Consider the following 24,738-nt stretch of genomic DNA (forward strand, 5'->3'; position numbering starts at 1 on the left):
CCAAACAATGAACTAACCCTGCATTCCTGATATATATATCCTTCCTGTTCATAGTATATTATCCTCGTGATAACTACCAACATTCTCTGCTGATAGTTTACTTAAAATTTTTACATCCATATTAAGGAAATTGATCTATAATTTTCTTGCTCTGTTTTGACTCTTCCTAGTTTTGATATCAGCTTGATATTGATGTCATAGAAGAAATTTGGCTGAACTCTTTCACTTATTCGTTCAAATATTGTTTTTTTTTGTCTTGCAAGTGACTTGTCCAGGATCACACAGCTAGGTAATTATCAAGTGTCTGAGGCCAGATTGGAACTCAGATCCTCCTGACTCCAGAGGCAGTACTCTATCCACTGTACTACCAAACTGCCTCTTTTTTCAAATGATTTATATAGAACTGGAATTAATTGCTCCTTAAATGTTTGGTAGAATTCACTCTACTATGAGGGAGCAACTAGGTGATGCAGTGGATAGAGCACTGGCCCTGGAGTCAGGAGTCCCTGAGTTCCAATCTGGCCTCAGATACTTAATAATTACCTAGCTATGTGGCCTTGGGCAAGCCATTTTATGCCTTCCAAAAAAAAAAAAAGAATTCACTCTACTAGAATTTTAAGGTAATAAAACATCCTCACTGGGGTTAAGGGAAGAACAAAAGAGATTTTAAGACAATGAACACTGGTTTTAGGTCTGGTATAGACTGGCCCCAAAAGCCAATTCTAGTGAATGAGATAAATAAAAACAACAAAAGACTTAAAAAAAATACAAGCAAAAACATGTTTCCTCTCTTTTTTTCCTCTCTCCCTCCAGTCTGAACTTAAGTACTTCCTGAGATCTTGGCGGAGGCTAACCACCATCTTCTCTTTTACTGGGTCAAGGAGTTTGAAGATGAACAGACTCGATTTGACTCTAATGTGGCAGGGAATAATAGAATTCTGCTGTTGACACAATCAGGAGACCCCAGGCATCTTTGTTTGGGATTGCAGATGCCAAGAATGTAAAGAAGAAATAAAGAATCTTAATATAGAAAAGAAAGGAGATGAGGTAAAAAGTCTATGCAAAGCACACACACTACATCTCAGGTACAGTGCTAAATCTTTCCCAATTATTATCTTACTGGATCCTTATAACAATTCTGCATAGAAGATGCTGTCACTGTCCCCATTTTATAGTTGAGATAACTGAGACATACAGGGTCATACCTGTATTAAGTGTCTGAGTCTGGACTAGAACCCAGGTATTACTGACTCCAGATCACCAAGTTTCCACCTGAAAGGAAGCAAAAAATCTGACTAAATGAACCAATAATACTAGGACCAGAGAACAGAGAACGTAGCATCCATCCCTTAGCAGAAAGGCTGCAGACAGCCAGAGCAGAGAGTTGAATGCATTTGTCAGGAAGAGACACTGTTCCCAAGAAGAGATGAAGATTTTGTGATTGACTATGCTATACAAATGGCAGCATCAATAACATTTAATTTGCAATAATGATTTTTCAAAGAAATTGAAAATCTTGTTGTAACAGAAAAATGTTGGGGAAAATCAAGTTCCCAGATACTATGAATACAGCATCATTGGAGCAATCAGAATGTGACAAATGACCAGACTGAGATGGAAGATAATTTATTTGTCAGTATATTTAAAGAAGTCAAGTCCATTATCCCACCAAGAAACAGGTTGTAGAGAAGAAAATTAGTTCTAATTCCAGCTCTTAACAAAAAGTAAAGATGATTTCACCAGCTATTAATACTATCTTTATGAAATTTCCCTCATCATCTCGATTATTTCATAGTAAACAAATTCGGGTGCATTAACACCAAGAATAAAAGCCAAATGATCAAATGTAGGCAGAATTTTGTGGTAAATCAAGTTGGGGATTAGAGGGATTAAATTGGAGACATCTTCTGGGTCTGCCAACAAGTCTTGTAGACCACTCCACACCGCAGTGGGCAATTGCATCGTCGATAGGTCGTAAATTGGAGGATTCGTCTGCATGGACACAAAGAGAGGACAAAAAAAGAGGACAAGAGTTTTCCCAAAGAGCCACAATTCAAAATCCTTTCATTTCTGGGAGGCCGCCTATTCTTTCTATGTTTTTTTTTTTGTAAGGCAAACGGGGTTAAGTGGCTTGCCCAAGGCCACACAGCTAGGTCATTATTAAGTGTCTGAGACCGGATTTGAACCCAGGTACTCCTGACTCCAGGGCCGGTGCTGTATCCACTACGCCACGTAGCCGGCCCTTTCTATATTTTAAAAAAAAAAAAAACATTGTACGTACTACTTCCTTTCTGCTAAATGACACCGTCAGAATCAAAACTACAATAGATGGTTTGGCTTAACTGTATAATTATTATTATGATGATATTTGAAGAATACCACTGTGATGGGAGCCAGTGGAGTACAATATTTCTTTGTCAAATAATCATTAATTCAAGCAAAATACATAAATGGATTTGAAATATATATATGTGATACACATGATACACATTCATGTTTCTGATATACTGATGTTTATAATATAGTCATTCATTTATATATTTATTTATAATATATTCATTCATTTATATAGGAATTTCATCTATTAATCTCCATTGATCTCCCCTATCAATTCTCTTTCTGTCTCTCTTTCTTTTTCCATCTATCTAAAAAAATATTCTCCTCCACACACTAAATCTAAGTAATATTAGGACTTGGTTGAAATTAAGAAGAATGTTATCTTTTTTTTTTAGCTAGTCACAGCATTGGAGGATGAAGGGACACTCTGGACCTGGACTCAAGGGATTTCTATTATGTCCCAATATTGGGTCAAATTTTCATGAATTTGATAGATAATTGAAGTTAGATACTTATACCCTAAAGAACATCAATGAGGTAGTTTTATAGTTATTTCAGTGATTATCATCGGAGAGTCCTGGGGGACAAGATCTGAGTGTGAATCCTGCTCCCTTCTCTTCTCTCTGGGTCTCAGTTTCAAATATATAAAAGAAAGGAATTGGCCTAGCTGACCTCTCAGTTTTCCTATGTTTTTTAACCTATGAACTATTCATGAATGTGACATAAGATTGAGACTATGGAGACAAAAATCAATCAGTTATTTACTCAGGATGCCAGACCATGGAATGTCATTTCTGGGGAGCTTTCCTTAAAATAGAAAATCACAGAGTTTTATATCTAGAAGAAATCTTACAAGCTTCTTAGCCTGGGGGTCTTTGCATGAGGTGTTTTCCCTTGTATTTTGATAACTATATTTCCAAATAATGAATCTCCTTTGTAAGTATGCACATCATATTTTAAACATTTATCTTGTGATAGTCCATCAATAAACATTGACTAAACATTTCCTATGAGCTGTGTATTTCCTATGTATTGTCCTCAATGTTGGGATTGAACCAAAGGCAAAAACTCAGTCTCAGGCCTCAAAGAGTTCACGTTCTAATGGAGAGAGAGAGAGAAAGAAAACAACTTTCTATAAAGAGACAAAATAAGGGGAGATAGTATCCCAGGGAGGGACTCAATTTTGGGAGGATTAGAAAAACCTTCTTATAGAAAAGGGGAACTTCTAAGAAGTCCATAAAACAAAAATAATAATGAAAAATCCTTGTTCTGGACTAACTCTCTCATTCTATACATGAAGAAATTGAAGCAGTAAAATGCCAAGTGACTTGTCCCTGGTCCCAGAGCTAAATAATGTCTAGAGTCAGAATTAGTAGCAAAGTCTCCTGATGGTCTTCATTAAATGCCTCTTTAAAAAGGAAGAAATTTCATTTTAAAAAGTTACCTGATTGTAGTGGATTAAGTTCTCTTGGGGACTCCCCCAGTCAAAAGCTGGTAGTACTTTTCGAATTGCAAAATATTCCTAAAATTTAAACAACAAAAAGGAATAAGCATAGGAATCGAAAACTGTCCATTCTTGAGTTCAACAGATCAAGAATCCATTGTGTCCAATCTAGCAAAATGAAAAAGAACATATATGATTCCCCCTAAAGTGAAACCAGAAGATAGGGGAATATCTCTTGATTTTACCATAGGTCCTGGAACAATTCCTCTCAGCAGTTCAGTGATCAAGGACAACCCTGAGCGACTTGTGATGAACAATACCATCCACATGCAGAGTAAAAATGTTGGCGTCAGAATGCAAAGCATAACGGTCTATATTCCTTTTTTAAAATGTCTTTTATATCGTTTCATTTTCATGCCCCCCAGCTTATTTCCAATTCATCTTTCACAACATGACTAAGATGGAAATGTGGTAAAAATAATTGTGTTTAACAATCTGCATCCGATTATTTACTACCATGGGGAAGGGAGAGGGAAGGGAGGGTGGTAGAAAAATTTGGAACTCAAAAACTTGAAAAAGGATAAATGTTGAAATCTATCTTTGTATGTAAGTGGAAAAAAATTGAAAAACAGAACATCAAAAAAGTCTATGTCCTAGTCTAGACTGGAAAAATGGGGGAGGTTGTATTTAAGTCTCTTGGGGCTTACCTGGAACTGAGAAAACCAAGAGATTATTATTGATAATAGACAAGCCAGGGTGCTTGGAGATGGACGTCCCCTCTGACAGTTGTTGGGCTTTTTATCCTTTGCTAAGAACCCCCTGGAGTTTAGGGCAACTTGTTGGGGATGAAGGAAGCAGGTCAAATGTAAAATTTTCTATAGGGAGCTCTAAACTGGGCAACCTTTGAGATTTCATCCTAACTCAGGGTACATTCAGAGAACACCAATAGTTTCCTGGGGATGTGAAGACATGGAGTCCAGGTCTGGGTGGAAAGGACATTCAATGCCACTCCTTAGCTACTTTGCTACTCGGACTACTCCTGTCCCTGGAATAGCTTCTTACATAGGATCCCCAGGGTAAGCTAGAAACATGAAATAAAAGGAAATCCAGGAAAAACAATTCACTTACAACAATCTTATTTTCCTACACAGAAAAGTCTAACCAAGTATAAGGGACAGGTAGGGGGTACAGTAGGTAGGGCACCAATCCTGGAGTCAGGAGGACCGAGTCGTGTGACTTTGGACAAGTTACTTAACCCCGGTTGTCTTGAAAAATGCTAACAATAATCATTATAAGAGTCACTTCTTTGACTAATGGAATAGACCAGGGCATACTTCAGGAAATAAATTGTGTTGTTACACATTGGTTATACAGCTGTACATGAAGCTGAGGACGATAATCAAGTGCACCTGACACTTCTAGGACCCAAGATGTGCTGACTGGGTTGCTGTTCCGCACTATATAAAAGTTTTTCAATCAGGGGAAGTAAGAAAGAAAAAACTTGAAATTTAGAGTATAGCAGCATTAAAAAAATTGTACCTGAGAGTAATGGAGAAGGTTCTGGATAGATGATCCAGCAGGGTTGTGTGATAAATATACATCAAGTCGACTCTAGAAGGACAAATAATAATATTTTCTCAACAAAGTCTGCTCTGAAGGCTTATGAAGGTATCATCATGGGCTCTTGAAGGCTCAGCCAATAAACGTCAATGTTGGACAGATTACTGAATACTGGAAAGGTCTCAAGACAAGTCCCAGCAAGAAATTGGACTTTTTTACTTAGCTGTGTGACTTTGGGCATGTCACTTAACCCCATTGCCTTGTTTAATAAAAGAAAGAAATTGTATTAGGCTAAAGATGTTGTCCAATGTCTCGTTAAGCCTAGAGGGACTCACCACCATTTGTTGGCCATTTTGGTGATAAATTCTGGGACCTTACCAATCCATAAAACTAAGAAAAAATGTTTTGATGCAAGAAGAAATGTTCCTGAAGAAAAGGATGAAAAAAGCACATAGACTAGGCAATGATCCTTCTGATACAAACGGTAAAGTGTGGGAAGGGGCTAAAGAATTTTGAGGGATATTTATAATGGGAAAATAACCAAGCCATGGGAAAATTTTCAACGTGGATTACAAAACAAAAAGGTAATCAAGAAATTACCAATTATGTCCAACAGATATACCTATCTTTACATATATACAAAAAGTTCTGCAAATAATATCCTCCCTTATTAAGAGCAGTAGAAGAGAGTAGACTGTCTTTTACTAGTGATATTCAACACTGGACAACATCTTTACCCTAATCCAATTTCTTACTTTTTTAAAACAAGGCAATGGGGTTGAGTGACATGCCCAAGGTCACAGAGCTAAGTAATTATCAAGTGTCTGGGGGATGGATTTGAACTCAGGTCCTCCTGACTCCAGGGCTAGTTCTAAGGCAAGTGAAGCTTCCTCAGAATGGTGTTTATGCTCAATATAATAAAATCCTTAGCAGAATGCTTGGATGCAGTTCAGGGAGATTAAGGGTACTGACTTTTTATTGTTTTTTTCCTACACTTTTCTTCCCAATCATATTCATTTGAATCCTATCCCAGAAGGATGGTGGCCATGAAGGACCTCTTGTAGCCTAGCCTCCACTTTAATCTTGGACTCTCTTCTAAAGAGGTCTAAGAAATGGGTTTTAGAGTTTAGGATTCTCATTAGTTGTTAGACTTTCAAAGATTAATGAATCAGGACGATATACTTCAATTAAGCCACAGACAACAGGGATTTAACAAAAAGAATCTTCATTTGAAGGTATTGTGCCAGATTCTGATTTCGCTCCTATTTGGTTCGGTTTGGTTGCTCACAGTTTGAAGATGAGCCTTACACCCTAGATTATGGAAGCCAGGATAGGCAAGAGGTGACCCGACAAACCGAAGCCCAAAGGATGATAAGAAAGAGAATCTTAGGGGTCATGAGATTTGCAAAGAATAACCAAAGGAGAGGACATGATTATCAGCAAAGTAAACAAGAAAGGACAGAAAAATGACATTATTAGAAGTCAGTGTGACCTTACAGCATCAGAGGTAGAAGTTAAACTAAGCAGTTCCCTGATCATGCAACAGCCCCGACATATAAATTCTCTGCTGTTGGTCTCTGGCCATACAGATAATAGGCATATGCTTCTTTACATGTATTCATTCTCTTATCATCATTTCCATAAATGTGTATTTTGTTTAGTTGGCTATTGGGTTATTTATTCCTCTGTCTATGTGGCCTGACTCCTGATGATATGAGAAACTATATCAGAGCATACACCAAGAGAATCTTATCTCATCATTATATTTACAACACTGCTTAATTAAATGACTTTTATTTAAGCAAATAGGTGCTCCAGATGGCTAATAAAAGTATCCTCTTGTGAGTGGCTAGGTGGTGCACTGGATAGAGCACCAGCCCTGGAGTCAGTAGTACCTGGGTTCAAATCTGGCCTCAGACACTTAATAATGACCTAGCTGTGTGGCCTTGGGCAAGCTACTCTAACCGCATTTGCCTTGCAAAAACCTAAAAAAAATTTTTTTTTAAAGTATACTCTTGCTGGGCGCCCATGAGCTGTGATTTTTGAATGACTTCTACCCCACAAAGTAGCTTGAATCGGCAGTTATCTTTTCTGGAGAATCCATGTGGAAGAGAGATGCCCCAGAGGCTGTGGGAAAAAGAGGAAAATAAGTGACTAGAAACAGGAACTTTTAGGTAAGTTCATGGATATGTCCAGTATTCCAAATACTGAGTGATAAAATGTCATATTTGGAATCAGGGAGACCCAGGTTCAAGTTCCACCACAGTTTGTCAACTATCTAGTTCTAAGTAAGATTCTACATCTCTCTAGGTCTCAGCTTCTGCATCTTTAAAAAGGGGATAAAAATAGCCTTTGTCTCACAAGGTAAATTGAAAAAAATTATTGAGATTCTGCGTATATGGTATTTTCCAAACATTAGAGCACTATATAAATTTCTGGCTGTTAGTTTTTTAAAGAGATGAAGCATGGACTAAGAGGATTTCAGACCGAAAAGAACGTCTTGTGCATCACTCTTGGATTATCCTTTTAGAGGAGAAAAGTTTCTAGAGATATTTGTGGCCTACAGAAAAGTTCATCTGGTGAGGATTTTGAAGAGAAAAACCAAATAGCTTAGTCTTACAGTCATGTAAAATGTAATATATGAATAAAGGAAAAGGAAACACTCATACCCTGTTTAGGTTTTCGGTATCAAACCCACTTAAACTAAAGATGAATTTGATACAGAGGATATCAGTTAGTCGATTGTTGCATATTTTGGTGGCCAGTATCTTGTTGAGATTGGTCTCAGGCAGAAAGTCCTTATCACCCAGTAAAGACTATAGGAAAAAAAAAACCAAAACAGATATAAAAATGGCAGTCAATGAGAGGGGGACAACCCAATGCAACAAACAACAGCCCCTGCTGCCCCATTTCCACATGATACAGCATCCCTACTGCCTACCACTCTTGCCTGTATTGGTAAGATTCAGAATGTAGAGGATCCTGACCATTAAGTGCCATGAAATCCAAGAATCAGAATCTTGGATCAGGAAGGGACTGAGAGAGTCCAAAAGGCCTCTGACAGTGTCCTACTAAAGCGGCCATCCAAATCTTGGTTGAAGGCTTCAAATATGGAGGATATGGATAAAGAAATGAGAATTAAGAAAGCACCTATTTTATAGCAAACACTCTGTTAAGCACTCTTTAAATATGATGTCATCTCAACAGAAGCAATGTTAGAAGGATTACACAATGTTGGGAAACAATTTTTTAAGTCAGCACTTCAGATAAAAGGCACATTTCTAAAATATATAGAAAATTACACTAAATTTATAAGAATAAAGGCATTCCAAATTGATAAACAGTTAAAGGATATGAAAAGACAATTCTCAGATGAAGAAATTAAAATATCTAAGTCATCTGAGAAAAAGCTCTAAATCATTATGAATTAGAGAAATGCAAATTAAAATAATTCTGAGATACTACTTCAGAGCTATCACATTGACTAATACGACTGAACAAATTGTGGTATGAAAATGTTATGGATCACTATTGCTCAGAAAAGTCTGAAAAGACCTGCATGAACTGATGCTGAGTGATGTGAAAAAATTAGGAGATCATTATACAATATATGATGATCAGCTATGATGGACTTAGCTGCTCCCAGCAGTTCAGTGAGCAAGAATGATAGAAAATGCCATCCACATGCAGAAAAAGAACTAAAGAGTTCAAATGCAAACCAAGCATTCACTTTTAAAACTTGTTATATGTTTTTTTCTTTCTCATGATTTTTTCCTTTTGTTCTAATTCTTCTTTCATAACATGATTAATAATATGAAATATGATTAAAATGATTGTACCTATATAACATATCAGATTATTGTTCTCATGAGGAAGGGAGAGGAAAGGGAATGAGGTAGAAAAACATGGAATTCAAGATCATTTAAAAATGAAAGTTGAAAACTATCTTTGCATATAGCTTTAAATATATTTTTAAAAAATCCAATGTTCTCTTATTTGATCCTTAAAAGAATCTTGATAAATCAGGGTTTTTTGATCACCATTTTACAACTGAAGGAAAAAGGGCAAATAAAAAAGACTAAGTGACCCAGCTAATGTCTGAGCTAGAATTTGAACCCAAGACTTGAAATCCAGCAATCTATCTATATGGTCTCTGACACAATGAAGAGATGTTGGATTTGGAATCAGGAAAGCCAGATCTGCAACCTGCCTCAGATACTCATTAGCTATGTGACCCTGAGTCAGCCTTTAGTCTCTGAGTTAATCTCTGAGTTAAAGACTCACAATGTGGATCACTCTTTAATTAGTCTTTAAAATTTCTCAACCTCAGTTTCTTCATGAGTCAAATAGTGATTAAAAAAAAACCTTATCTATATCCCGAGGCTGTTCTGAGAGTCAAATGAGATAACAGACATAATGTACTTTGCAAACCTTATGCCATGTTATAATTGCTATATTATTATGATTATTACCAAGCTATTATCTTTCTAATGCACCATGATACTAATACTACAAATTCATCTTTTGCCTCATGATTCTAAGAAGAATAAATTTACTCTTCCTTCTAAAGGACAAAATTTCAGATATTTAAAGACAGCTCTCATGTTCTCCCTACATGCCCTTTCTTCTCTTCTCCAAGATGAATAATCTCATTCCATTCATTCATGTTGACATAACATGATGAGCAACCTGGTGTCATTTGAACATTTCGTTTCTTATGAACTATATTGATTTTGAGAGCAGCTACCTGGTGCAGTGGATAGAGTGACAGAGCTGGAGTCAGGAAGACCTGAGTTTAAATCCAGTCTCAGACTTTTACTACATTTTGTGGTCCTGAGCAATTCACTAAATCCTGCTTGCCTCCATTTCCTCATCTGTAAAATGAACTGAAGAAGAAGATGTCAAAAAATTCCAGAATTTTTGCCAAGAAAACCCGAAACTGGATTGCAAAGAGTTTGACAAGACTGAAACAGTCACATTCACTTTGGACATTTTTGACTTTTCCATCATATTCCCCAGCAGACTTGTCATTGGGAAATCTCATCATTAGATGAGATCTGATCAACCCTGGTCTTCCCAATTCACTGGTACCCTCTGATCTTCAGATTAGAGAGCAGAGTCATAAACTCCTCCACTTAAGGAGAGAGGACTGGATAGACATCTCTTCATTGCACTCAAGACTGAGTTCTTTTTGGACTTCTCTGACTTCTCAGACTATTAAGCCTCAAAGATGCATTCCCCTTCCCTCAAACTTTCTTAAAGTTTAAATAGGGGAAAGATTCTCTTGCCCATTAGACTGGAAACTCCCTGAGGACAGGAACTGACTTTCTCTTTTGTCTTGGTATCCCCAGTGTCCAGCACATCAAAGTGTCTGAAAAGGCTTGATATTAATAGAAGATAGCATGATCACATATAAGTGTATGCAAACACGTTTTTAGAAAGGACAGCATGTGAGGTGGAGGTCATGCTTTTGTCGTTCTCCTGACTCCCTGAAGGAAATGTTCTACCCATAGAAGTTGACATTTTTCTGAAGCTGACAGTCTTGGAGTGCTACCCAAGTGGATCAATGACTTCCCCAGATGGTTAGAGACAGGACACAAACACAAACTTCCTGGGTCTAAGAATAGCTCTCTCTCCACTAGGCCCCATTGCTTATCACTACATATAGAAAATACAGGCAATAAATATACAAAATGAATACAAGGTTATGGAAGGGGGGGGAAGTCCTTGAAGCTGGGAGGACCAGGGACATTTTCATGTCAGCCTCAGGATTTGAGGTCAGCTTTGAAGGAAACAGAATTCTAAGAGGTAAAATGAAAAGGATGCATGATTCAGAAATTTGGTACAGCTGAAAACTGTCCACTAAAAGCTAAAACCTGACTGCTCTATACCTAATTTAGGTTAAGAAGGAAGGATTTAATATTTCCATTTTATCAAAGATTCACATTTAATTCTTGCCTCCAAATGACTCTGAGACTGCTCCAGTCCAATTCCCATTTCACAGATTAGGAAATCAAAGGTCAGAGAGGAAATATGACTTGTTCAAAGTTATACAAATACTGATTCTCAGAGCAAGAAAGAGGCAAAATATTAATTCATAGAGCATGGTGCAAATTCCCTCTGGCTGAGATTTGTTTTCATTCTCAGACAGGAACTGGATTCTTATAGAGAAAAGGAATATCATCTTAACCATTTCTAGGTAAAGGAGCTGTGTTTGGGATCATTCACCCTGGGAGTCAAACAGATCGCACCACCACCCATGCTCTACTTCCCTAGAGATCTGTTTCCAGATCACTTCCAGTTTGCCAAAGGAATTACATACCGTTAACACGGGCCTGGGCATATTCAAAAGCAGTAGAAATGGGATACTTTTGATTTGCTGAAAGAAATAGGCTGGAGCTAGTGCATAAAAAAATTTGACATGTTGATTCAGCTTGGGCAAGGTGGAGAATGCCAAGAAACCTGAAAGTCAATAGGACAGTTATTTAGCCCACTGTAGTCTTTGAACCAGAATCCAGGAAGGAGTGTTCAGTACCTTGGACAAAGACCCTGGAAAGCATACTTACTGACCCTGCTCAATGAGAGAATCACAGAGTTCAAAAGTCTCCAAGTTGGACCTCAAAGGTCATTTACCCTCTATTACCATCTGTCAAATGAGCAGTAAGTTTCCCACTGAGCACTCATTTTTTTCCTTTTTACCTTTTTTCTTTCCTACTACAACAACTTACTTTGTGCCTATAAAAACAAAGGTCTGTTCAATTCAGTTAACTCAGTCTAAATAGCTGTTAATTAAATTAAAAAAATAAACTCGGGTTATCTTTAAAGCAAACCATTCAATGAAGTGGGGAAAGCAAGGTGGTCCAATAAGGTAGATAGAATGCTGAACCTGGAGTCAGGAAGTTGTTGAGTTTTTTCAGTCATGTATAAGCCTTAATAAGTCTATTTGGGGTTTTCTTTGCAGAAGTGTTAAAGTGGCTTGCAGTTTCCTTTTTCCAGTTCATTTAATAGATGAGCAAACTGAGACAAAGAGGGTTAAGTAACTTTCCCTGGATCACACAAGCTAGGAAGGATCTGAGGTCAGATTTGAACTCTGTCCTCCAATAAGGAAAATAAGATACCTCCATGTAATTATAGACAAAACATGCATGTTCTATGGCTATAGAAAGGATAGCGCTAGCAACTGAAGGAACAAGGACAGACATTTTCTGGAAGGTGAAACAATTGGAATCTTAAGAGGTGGAGGACAAAAGTGAGGGCATTCCAGGAATAGGTGTCAGTGGGTACGAAGGTACAGAAATAGAAGATTATATGTGGTCTATGGAACAGCAGTAGGAGCAGTTTACTCGAATCATAGAGTACATAAAGGAGAAAATGCCTAATTAAGACTGGGAAGGTGGGATATGACTTCATTCTGAATAGGTCTAAGTGCCAATCATGAGAATTGATATGATTTTAGAGGTAAGATGGAGCCACTGATGTCTATTGAATAGGAGTGTGAGATGGGACAGAGAATGTTGCTTTAGGTCAGTCTGTTTGTTCACTATGTAATGGATGGCTTGGTGAGGGGATAGTTGGGGTGAGGAGAAACATCAGAAGGCTGTTGCAATAGTCTAGCAAGAATAAGAAAGTGAATTAAGGGTTGAGGGGGCAAGTTCAGAGAAGGGCATTTATGGGGGTAATGTGCTGTTAGAAACAGGAAGAGTAGGAGATTGGGTGAACATATGGGTTGAGAGAGACTCTAAAAGAGAAAATAAGGAGAAAATCATATAGAAATTTTTGTGGCCTTGTGAGGGACCAGAAAGATGGTGAAATCTTTGACAGAAATAGGGAGACTCAGAGGAGTGTTAGTCTGGGACAAGAGATAACGAGTTCCATTTTGAACGCACTGACTTTAAGATGTCTGTAGGACACCCAAGATGTGCAATGATAGACTTACACTTAGAAGAAAGACAAAGGCTTTCAGATTGGAAGAGACATATCTTAGTCCATGGCAACTGGTGAAACCATCAAATGAGAGAGCAGAGAGAAAAGAGAACATAGGGAGCTTTGGGGAACATTTACATTTAGGGGTTGGGATGTGGATAAAGATCAAGCATAAGAGATAAAGAATTATGGGAGACAGAGGAGAAAACAAACAGAGGGCAATGACACAAAAATCCTGAGGAAATCAGGGAGGAGAAATGGTCATTGAAATGACTAATTTTGAAATCAGGGAGTAATTGGCAACTTAGGCTCAAAAAATAAAGTTCACAAGTACAGTTCTTTAAAAAGAATCTGGGAATTGTAGCACAAGAAAAACTCAGCGGGATGCAACAGTTTAACATGACCACCAGGTAAATAATAAAAATGAGATAATAATTATACAATCTTAGAGTGCAATGACAGGCTTAGAATCAAACACTACTACCATAGTCAGACTACATCTGGAATTACTTCTTTATTTGGGGCACACCAAATCATGGGAAAGGAATAAAGTGAAGAGTATGCAAAGGGGACCAGGATGGAAAAGGGTCTTTTGAGGATCCCTCATGGAGGAAGCAATTCATGTAGGAAAAACTTAGAAGAGACATGAAAGAAGTCTTTAACTATGTTGTTCAGTCATTTTTGACACTGTGACCCCACCTGAGGTTTTTCTTGGCAAAGATACAGAAGAATTTTGCCATTTCCTACTCTAGTTCATTTTGTAGTTGAGGAAATTAAGGGAAACAGGGTTAAGTGACATACCCAGGATCACACAATGAGTAAGACCCTGAGGTCAGATTTGAATTTGTGAAGATGAGTCTTCCTGACTCCATTCTGAATGTTTTACCTACTTACTTTGCCATCTAGCTGCCCAAGAAAAAGAGATCAAACTTGGAGCCCTGACACTTGCTCATCTATCTGGAACTTACTACCTTCTGGGTTACTATATTCTCTCTGCAAAGAGGTCTTTAGGTAGGAAGCTTTCCCAATTTGCTCAAATCTGACATTTCTACAGTTTCCACACTTTTGTTGTTCTGAAATCTTCTGGGACCAAGCTAAATAAAGTCTCCCTCTTGTACACCAGAGCTCACAAAAATCTGAAAAGAGTGAGTGTGATCTGTCCCTCCTGTTGCCTGCCACTTCCACTCTCCATCGCCTCTCCTCTAGGATCATATCCAGCACCCATTACAAGGTGCCAAACGAATTCTTGAAACAAATAAACTTGAACATCAGGAAAGAGGGACAAGGTAGAAGTTCCTAAACTCTGACCCATACCAAGAAGAGCACCCTGAGAGTGGCCCACATAAAATAACTTCTGGCCAGTTTTTTTCACAACAAAGTCGATTGAGGCTGGAATGTCATACCGAGCTGCTTCATCAAAACTGTAAAAAAGAGAAACAAAAACAACAAAGTCAGATCTACATCAGATATATTATGTAAACATAAGAGTACGAATACCTCTTCCTTGTCTTAGGTGAATAGAGAATGAAATTCTTGTTTTTCAAACATTTTTACTGCTGGTAAGTCTAAAAGATGAGCCAGATATTTGCTAGAAAAGCTACCCAACGTAGCCAGAACAAGATAAAAATGTCATTAAGAAATGTTTATTAAAACAAATAAAAACACAATGGAACATAGATAATATTAACTTGTGGTTTTATAAGTCATTGTGCAGCTATAGAGATTTCTTTCTCTTTGAGTTTGAGATCACAGATGTAGAGTTTCATTTGAAATAAGCCTAGATGTCACTAAAAAGCAGGCACCAGAATAAAGCATCATCAGGATTAGATGATTTTTCATGGAAAACTTTGAAAGAAGGGCCATTGAGTGAAACTGAATAAAGCTGACACTTCAGCCTTTGGTATGGATTGATTGATATTTTATAGTCAGGGGTGGCTAGGTGGAGCAGTGGATAGAGCACCGGCCTTGGAGTCAGGAGTACCTGAGTTCAAATCCGGCCTCAGACATTTAATAATTACCTAGCTGTGCAGCCTTGGCCCAGCCACTTAACCACCCCACCCAAAAAAAAAACCTTTAAAAAAAAGAAATTTCAAAGTCACATTAAAGTCACATTTGTTTTCCCTACCTGAAAGCCCAGTATCTTCTGGAATTGGTTGACAAAAAGACATGTTTAAGGCCATAGGTACTTCCTCGGCTATTCCCCAGCCATACATCAAAGCCTGCATCTGCTAGAATGAAGGCAAAGCTGTTGTTCGGAATGTTGGAGATCCAGGAGATAGATGAGGTCAAAAAACCATGCTGCAAAAAGACGACAGGCCTCTGAGCTGAAAGGGAAACAGAGGGAACCATGACAACTTGTGCCAATGACATGGATAATCTTTCCTTGCCCCCATGAACTTTGGATTCCCAAGAAAACCATTAGAATAGAAAGGTCAATATTTTATTTAAAAGAGCATTTCCTGAGCTATACCCTTCTAGTCTCAACTTTAGAAGAATAGGGTGGTTCCACTTAGTTTAATGGTTAGAGGAATGAAGTCTATTGGGTTAAACTCAGCTACTCTGAAGTAGGTTCAGGTAGACACTGCCAAATATTCAATTAATTGAAATGAACAAAGAGACTTTCCTCTAAAATTCTAGCCATATTATGACTGAAAACAAAATGAAAAGTTTCTACATATAGAGTTATAAGGGGTTTATGAGATTAACCTAATGTAAATAATAATAAAATAGCTATTTATAATACAATTTATCTAATTTGATTTTCATGTTCTTGTAATGTAGATGCTACTATTATTATTCCCATATTTCAAGTAAATAAACTATGACTGAAAGAGGCAAAATAATTTCCCCAGGATCAAATAGTTATTAAGTATCTGAGGGAGGATTCAAATTCCGGTCTATCTCGACCCCCAGTCCATATCACAATTGTACAAACTAGCTGCACCATAACAAAAACTAAGACAAAGAGAACAGAATTGAATGGTTGGAGGCCATCCAACTTGGCAGTGGGAGAGAACTGTGTCTCTGTGATTTACTCAATAAGCTTAGCGGTTTCTGTTGGGGGAGGAAAGGATTATTTTTTTCATTAGAAGAACTTCCACTGAGTCAAAGAACACAGACTTTAGGGAAATGGCAAACTCAAGAAAGAAAGACCAAAAGGAACCCAGGCGAGGCTGTCAGAGTCCTGAGTCACTCAACTTGGACCAACTCATGTTGTCTCTTGATGAATCTGCTGAGTGTCCAGACAAGTGCCTGGCTCTGATCTGTGTGTTCCAGCATAACAAATATGAGGGATGCTCCCAAAGAGTGATGGCCAAGAGCCCACTACTGTCAACAGAAAAGACTTGTCAGCCACTCTTCCCCAAAAATCCCAGAATCTGCAGACCCTATAATTAGGATAGCAACCCACTATTTATTTCCTTGAATCTCATTGTCAGGTCCTTCTGTGGCTAAAATGCCAAAGAAGTTGGTAAATCTGATTGTCTCAGAAAATGAGGCTTCTAATCCTTTGCCATGCTTTAGATGACTTCAAAATCCTTCTCCTAATCTGTGTTTTCCTGAAGGGAAGACAAAGCCTTCAGCTGAGAAAAATTTCTTGATATTTGGAAGGGCGCTTATTAGAAGTGGAAGAGACCTTAGGTTATTCAACATCACTCTCTCACTGAAAAGAGAAGACAGAGGCCCCAAGAGAAATGCAAACAATAGGGTTGGAATTCAAACCCATATCCTTGTACTACAACCCTGGAACTCTTTGATTTGACAAATACCTGATAAATTTTTGTTCATTCTTCCATAGGGAATTCTTATAAGGGTAAGTATATAGAAATCATCAGTCACAACTTCATACTCTTCAACTGGATAGTCCCACCGACGAATGATTTCACTCTGGTTGGGGGAAAAAAGTACATTAATACAGAGTATTGTCATATCCATTTTTATGATAACTATCTTGTTTTCTAATTTTCTAAATAAATATGAGACTTCTCTACTGCGTTATTGCTCAAACTTTATGATCTACTCACACTTTGAAACACAATTTTGGACACAACGATGAGTTTAGTGTGGTTTTTCCTACTAAGAATAAAACTTACAACATTCATAAAAACTTCAGGATTCGTAGGTTTGATGATAGGATATAAGAAACATTCTGTTCCCAGTGCTTGGATAGTAAAAGATGCCAGGACAAGTATCCACATATTGTCTCCACCTGAAACATGGGAAAAAGTGGCTCTGTATAAGCAGTGTCAAGACCAATGGTTTTAGATCAAATCAATATGTCAGAACATGTTCTTAGAATTGGAGTATTAGATGAAGAAAGTAACCTTAGAAGACATTTCTTTCATTCCAGTGGAGTAATATAGAAACTAAGGCCTAAAGAGACAAAGATACTTAGCTAAGATTATAGAGGGAGAAAGTAGTTGAGACCAGGATTCAAATCAGGTCATTTGAGCCAAATTGTCGTAATTCTATTTCCTCAATTTTGACTTTCAAGGCAGAAAACACATTTAGATATTTTTTAACCAATATCCCTTGGTCAGATACTCATTATGGCTTTGAATTCAATGAAATTGAAAAGTTTGTGAGTTAAACCAGTCCAACTATCCAGCAGATAGCTGTTGATTTGGGAGAAAGATGGGACTGGACATATATGTATATATATATAAGTGTGTGTGTGTGTGTGTGTGTGTATATGTGTGTGTGTGTGTGTGTATATGTATATATATATACATATATATATATATGCTAATTGAACTGATAAGGTCACCATAAGATAGAAAATAGAGAGAAAACAGAGGAGGGCCCAAGACAGAACCCCAGTATACACTTTTCCTGAGGGAGGTTTAATTTCAATGATGAGTCCACAAAGAATGGGGAGTTAACATACATGTGAAATGGGAGTAGGGAACCTACAAACCCCTCAGATTATATTGGTCTGGCACTACAAGAATTGGAGATAGTCCTGGATAGGAGGCATTGCCAAGGCAGCCTAGTTGTGACTCAAATTTCAATATATCTAGTAGGTTTTAAAGGGTGAATTAATTAAATGTTTGACCAAATACAGCCCACGAATGATATTAATGATATTCAAATGACTTTTGGCAGAAAAAAAGTTCCCTACCCCTGACATGGAAGAACCAGGAGAGGACAGTTGTGCAAAAACCCTGGAAAGACTAAAGGGTGGTGACCAATCCCAGATGTTGATAAGAGGTCAGGAAAGATAAGTTTTGAGAAAAGGCAAGATTTTGAAAGTGAGAGATCTTTGGTACCCTTGGAGACTGGGAGCAGTCAAAAACTATATCACATGGCCTTGAACATCGATTGTGTTTTCCAAAAGTCTTTATAAGAGGGAGAAATGATATAAGATCATAGTTTGAGGGATTGGCAAGATTAAGTTTTATTAAGGTTTATTAAAAGAAGGCTGTTGGAAATGCCAGGAGGCACCAAATTTGGGTATCAATGGATAAAAATGTTCGAAAAATAGGAGTGTTCACACAGGAGACCACAGGTAGTAAAGAGGGGACAAGAACAAGGGCACAAATAGAAATATTGACCTTGATGAGAGAGACAAGCCATTCTGATAACATTGAGAGGAAAGAGTATTCATCTCATTAATAAGTTAAAGCATTACACAAAATATGTGTTAGGTAGGGGATGGGAGGTTCAATAAAGGAAGTTTGATTATTTTTCCCCTTCATTATCAAAAAAGAGCATTAAATCATAGAGTAATACCATGACATGGATTTGAGTGAGGGAGTTACGCTAAGCATCAACCTCACTTTTTCCCTCTCTAACCATCTGAGTCTGATGGTCAGATATGAATCAGAATGACTGCAGATAGTCCTGGAAGTGAGAGGAAATAAGGATTAAGTGACATGTCCAAGGTCACACAGTAAGTGTCTGAGACTGAATTTGAACTGGGATCCTCCTGAGTTCAGGGTTGGTGCTCTACCCACTGTACCATCTAAGGGAAGGTTTGAAGCTGTCACTGTGGCAATAAGGGAAGTGCTATGGGTGAGTCTTCTTCCAGTAATGTTCAGTATCATAGAGGAAAAGTGGAGAAAGCTGGGAATGCAGGAAATACCTACTTGGGACTTGGAGATGCAAGTTTAGTGACAAAAGAAGCAAAGGATTCAAGGGTAAATGACAATGAAAAAAAGGGGAATGGTCAACCATAAGGTCAAGATTTTGAAAGGAAGGTGTAGCTAGGTGTTGCAATGGATAGAGCACCAGCCCTGGACTCATCCAGACTTGAGTTCAAATCTGTCCTCAGAAATTTGATTCTTACTAGCTGTGTGGGTAATTTTTACCAGCTGTGTGACCTTACCCTAATGCATTACATATATCTATCTATCTATCTATCTATCTATCTATCTATCTATCTATCTATGTATATATATGTATATATACTAAAAGGAGTAGAGACATTCCTCTATCTGTGTGTGTGGGGGGGTGTTGTAATGGATGGGTAAAACAGAGAAACTCCCTTTGTTTTTCTTGTGACTGGGAGGGTCACAATGAGAAAGAAGTGAAAAGTTCAGGAGAACTGAGGGAGAGGGAAAGACAGAAAGATAAGTAGTTCTAGTCTAAAAAAGTAATTTCAGAGTTTGGTGGGGTGAGATCAAAGGCACAACCATCACTTTGTGTACCTGCATAGTAGTGCAGCTTTTGAGAAACAAAAAGGTGGATGAACTAGAAATCCAGAGGGCTATGATGTTGGTTATTGGATTTAAGAAAAATCAGGTACTGAGCTACTTGAGAAGGAAGAAGAAATGATGTGGAGGCCAGATATGATGGCTTCTAAGAAAACAATAGAGAAATAGAAACTAATTGGAATAGATGTCAAAGGAGCAAAAAAGGTCTAGAAGTGGTAATAAGATCTAAGGACTTCCTGGACCAGTATTAGTGTTGGGCTGGGAGGAGACAGATCAGTCAAGAAAGGAAAATGAAGAGGGACAGGCAGACAGGGGAGGTGTATATTTATAGAAAAAGTTGGCTACAAATATTAACCTGTTAACAATGGAAGAGGAGCTCCAATCCATTTTCCACCAATAAGGATTAAGCACTTAGTATTTGTCATGCACTATTGCAAGCTTCTAGGGGATTATGTTTGTCCTGAGTTCTCAAAGATGATCACAGCATCAGAGAGGTGATGCCATGACAAGGACATGCATTTGATTTGAGTGAGTGGGTACTATGCTAAGTCACCAGCCTCATTTTCTCCCACAGAGGGCTGGCACTCTACCTACTGTACCATCTAACTCCCTTCTAGGGATAAAAATACAGAGAATGAAACAAACCTCTGATTTGTTTCTAATGGGGACAACGTTTCTGTGGTTCTGTGTGTGTGTGTGTGTGTGTGTGTGTGTGTGTGTGTGTGTGTGTGTGTGTGTGTTTAGGGGGAGGGAAACCAGAAACTTTAGTAGTCACTTAGGCTAAAAAGGGGAAAAAAAGCTATCTTGCTGACAGCCTGGGTTAGCATCTAAAGCTAAACAGAAGAAGGTTTTTTTCCTTAGGAAGGTGTTTGGGTACAATATATAATTTAAGGAAATTACTCAGGCAACAATTTATACGTTATCCTGAAGTGGGAAGAGCTTGGGGCAAGGAGAACAATTAGGGAACTGCTTTAATAATATGGGTGGCAGGTGATGACTAGCTTAATGAATGTCGTAACTATGAATGGATACCCAGGATGCGAAAGATGCAGTAAAGGTAGAAAGGGAAAGAACTGGAAAGTGCTTGGGAGAAGGATAATCTAGTGAATAAGGGCAGCTATGTGGTGCAGTGGATAGAGCACTGCTCAGAAGTATAGGAGTTAGAATCTGGCCTCAGATACTCGATTCTTGTTAGCTGTGTGTCCTTGGGTAAGTCACTTCACTATGACTGCCTTGTATCCAGGGCCATGTCTAGTCATCCTGATTCATATCTGGCCCCTGGACCCAGATGGATCTGGAGGGGATTTAGCACAATCTCCACTCACTCAAATTCAATTCACGTACTTGTCATGGTATCACTTCCTGTGATGTCATGGTCTTCTTCAAAAACTGAGAGTTAAAATTATAATCTAATGAATAAAGCTCTTAATTTTGGATTTTCTCCAAAAGTCAATTCTTCTCTCTCTCTCTCTCTCTCTCTCTCTCTCTCTCTCTCTCTCTCTCTCTCTCTCCCTCTCTCCTCTTCACATGCTTCACCTCATTTTCTCGCACAGGTTTCATTCTTGATGCAAGTGACCCCCAGATTCCCATGTTCAGCTCTAGCCTCTCACCTCAATCAATGTTTGCTGAACTGAGTCATTTTATATGAGAAAAATTGGGGACTAGAAAAGTCAAGTGACTACTCCAAGGATATTGAGTTCTAAGGAGCAGAGTGTAATGTTATAAGATCTCACAACCTTAGCTCTAGAGCTAGAAATATCTCATTTTCACCTAAGAAAAATGAGGTTCATGGAAATTACATTGTTTGACCAAGATCACATAAGTATTGCCAAAGTTTGGATTTCAACCCCCATCCTCTGATTACAAAGACAACCATCTTTCCCTTTTTTCACAATAATTCCAGTTTTAAACAACCTTGCTCACTTTTTTGTTCTGTACATGCAATTCATCTTTTTCATCTTTAGATCCTAATTCCAGACCAATTTTTGAAGACTTTTTTTATGGGTACCACTGTGATGAGTAGTATGCCATGAAATCTATAGTTTGCACATAGGAAAATCATTTACTTTATTACAACTATTCTATGTCAGCTAAAAGAATAAAATGTCCTAATAGGGCCTCCTGGAACTTTCTTGAGTTTGGGGAGCTTACCTTACGTAGAATTCCCGTGATGTAGGAAGACCAAAGTTTCAGACAAATCTTGACAGATCGTTGGAAGTCTCTGATGACTTTTAAATGGAAGATGCTTAGGCTGTCCCAAGGACCTGACACTAGAGAGAAAACAGGGGGCTAAAAGGAACATGGATCACTACATCTCAGACAACCAGTAGGCAAAATAAACCAGATTAGACACTCTAAATATGCTTTGGGGAGATCACGTGGGAACACCTGTAGAGGATGGAACTTGTTCTTCTGCTTCTGAAGGAACAATAAAATGGGGCATGACATTACAAAGAATGAAGCAACATTTCTTGGGAAAGAAATTGCTTATTATCTGTTCTGACTCAATTTTCTCCTAAGACTAGGTCAATGCAGAGTGGAAAGCAGGTTGGATTTATTTTATGTGCCCTAGGCTTCTGAATCAAAACTCCTAGGGCTCAGGTTTTTCACCCACAAGCTGATTTTTAAATTAGTTTTGGATAATATGGTTCCAGCATTACTCTCTCTCCCAAATAAATGGTGCATGCATGTATAGAGTGCCAGGCCTCACTGATGTCATCTTCTGAGTTCTGAAGACAGTTACTAGTTATGTGACCATGGCAAGTCATTTAGCCCAGATTGCCTCAGTTTCTTTCTCTGTGAAATGACCTGGAGAAGAAAGAAAATGGCAAGCCACTCCTTTACATTTGCCAAAAAAACCCCAAATTGGTTCATGGAAAGTCAAATGCTGATGAAACAACTGAACAATAAAATTATTGTACTACTTACTTCTCAGGTTGGTTGTAGAGAATGTTTTCACAAAGCTCACAATCTGTTGATCTTACATAGTTTAAATGAATCTGGTGAAGCATCAGGCAACAATGGATAGAGGTTAGCAATGGAGTGAGCATAGAGTTAGATCTTTGTAGGAAGGCAGATAGATAGACCATTGGATAGAGCACTGACCGTGGATTCAAGAGGATGAGAGTTCAAATCTGGCCTCAGACACTTGACATAAGCTGTATGACCTTGGGCAAGTCACTGCCTCACATCCAGGGTCATCTCCAGTTGCCCTGATTCATATCTGGTCACAGGACCCAGATAGCTCTGGAGGAGTAAGTGAGGCTGCTGACATAGCATAACCCCACCTCACTTAAATACCCAGTCTGAAGATGAGGAAGTACAAGCTTCTGCATCTAAAGGCTCCATGAAAAACAAAAGGTGGGCTCAGGCTATGACAGAGCTCAAAAAAATATTTTGACAATCAAGTAAGGGGGATAGAAGAAAAAATGGGACAGGAAATGAGAGAGATGCAGGAAAAACACGAAAAAGAAGTCTGCAGCTTAGTCAAGGAGATCCAAAAAATGCTTAATAAAATAACATGTTGAAAACCATCTTAAGTCAATTGGATAAAAAGTTGAGGAGAAGAGTGCTTTGAAAAGCAAAATTGGCCAAATGGAAGAGGAGATAACAAAGCTCTCTGAAGTAATCAAATCCTTCACATGTAGAATGGAGCTAAAGGAAGCTGATGACTTTGTAAGAACTCAAGACACAGTACTTCAACACCAAAAGAATGAAAAATTAGAAGAAAATGTGAAACATCTCATTGGAAAAACAACTGATCTGGAACATAAATTCAGGAAAGATCATTTAAAAATTATTGGGAGAGGAGTAGCTAGGTGGTGTAGTGGATAAAGCACCAGCCCCAGAGTCAGGAGTACCTGGGTTCAAATCTAGTCTCAGACACGTAATGATTACCTAGCTGTGCTGCCTTGGGCAAGCCAATTAACCCCATTTGCCTTGCAAAAACCTAAAAAATATTATTTCTATACATGAAAGTCATGATCAAGAAGAGAGCCTTGACCTAATTTTTAAAGAATTCCTATAGGAAAATAGCCCAGATATCCTAGAAGGAGAGGGTGAAATAGAAATTGAAAGAATCCACCGTTCTCCCCCAGAAAGAGATCTCAAAAAAAAAGAGAAAATATTACAAGCAGCCAGAAGGACACAATTCAAATATTGTGGTGCTACAGTCAGGATCACACAGACTTAACAGCAACTACATTAAGAGTTCTTAGGGATTCGAATATAACATTCCAGAAGACAGAAAAGCTTGGAATGCAACCAAGAATCAATCACCCCACAAAACTGAGCATCCTCTTCCAGGGGAAAAGATGGACTTTCAATGAACCAGGGGAATTTCAGTTGTTCCTATTGAAACAACCAGAGCTGAACAGAAAGTGTGACTTTCAAATACAGGACTCATGTGAAGCATAGAGAGTGGAGAAGGATAAAATATGAGGTTCTTAATAATGATGAACGTCATGTATTCCAGCATAGAAAAATGAAAGTGATATTACTCATATGAAACCTCTCATTCAATAGAGCAGGTAGGAGAACCTTATATAGATGAAGCACAGGACAGAGTTGAATCTGTTGAAATAATATATTGTAAAAATGGAGTCAATGACTAAAAGGGAAATGTACTGGGAGTAAGAGAAAGGAGAGGTGGAATGGGCTAAGATACTTCATAGAAAAGATATTTTTAAAATTTTATTGCCATGAACTATTGCAATGACATGGAAGAGGGGAAGTTGAGGAGAATGAGGGAGCCTTCAATCTCATTAGAGGTGACTCAGAGAGGAAATAGCATGTACAGTCAATAGTGTATAGACATCTAGA

At 38.1% G+C, this 24,738-nt stretch overlaps 2 protein-coding genes across 2 annotated transcripts in view; one reads left to right on the forward strand and one right to left on the reverse strand.

The window, feature by feature from the left end:
- Positions 1-1,763, forward strand: part of LOC141522968 (lipase member K-like) — a 93,663-nt gene extending 91,900 nt beyond the window's left edge. The window contains exon 10 of the mRNA XM_074236301.1: positions 814-1,763. Coding sequence (XP_074092402.1) covers positions 814-948 — 135 coding nt within the window. The 3' untranslated portion in view covers positions 949-1,763. The remainder of the gene's footprint in view (positions 1-813) is intronic.
- LOC141522602 (gastric triacylglycerol lipase-like) lies at positions 1,759-22,141 on the reverse strand. The gene is made up of 10 exons (XM_074236158.1): positions 22,069-22,141; positions 17,356-17,471; positions 17,032-17,149; positions 15,390-15,588; positions 14,579-14,685; positions 11,664-11,803; positions 8,011-8,157; positions 5,321-5,392; positions 3,782-3,859; positions 1,759-1,992 (listed from the first exon to the last, which is right to left on the reverse strand). Exons 2-10 carry the CDS (start codon positions 17,458-17,460, stop codon positions 1,759-1,761), a joined length of 1,200 nt encoding a protein of 399 aa, XP_074092259.1. The 5' UTR covers positions 17,461-17,471; positions 22,069-22,141.
- Between the last annotated feature and the right edge of the window lie 2,597 nt (positions 22,142-24,738).

This window comes from Macrotis lagotis, chromosome 4 (assembly GCF_037893015.1).
Source record: "Macrotis lagotis isolate mMagLag1 chromosome 4, bilby.v1.9.chrom.fasta, whole genome shotgun sequence".
Classification (NCBI taxonomy): Eukaryota; Metazoa; Chordata; class Mammalia; order Peramelemorphia; family Peramelidae; genus Macrotis; species Macrotis lagotis.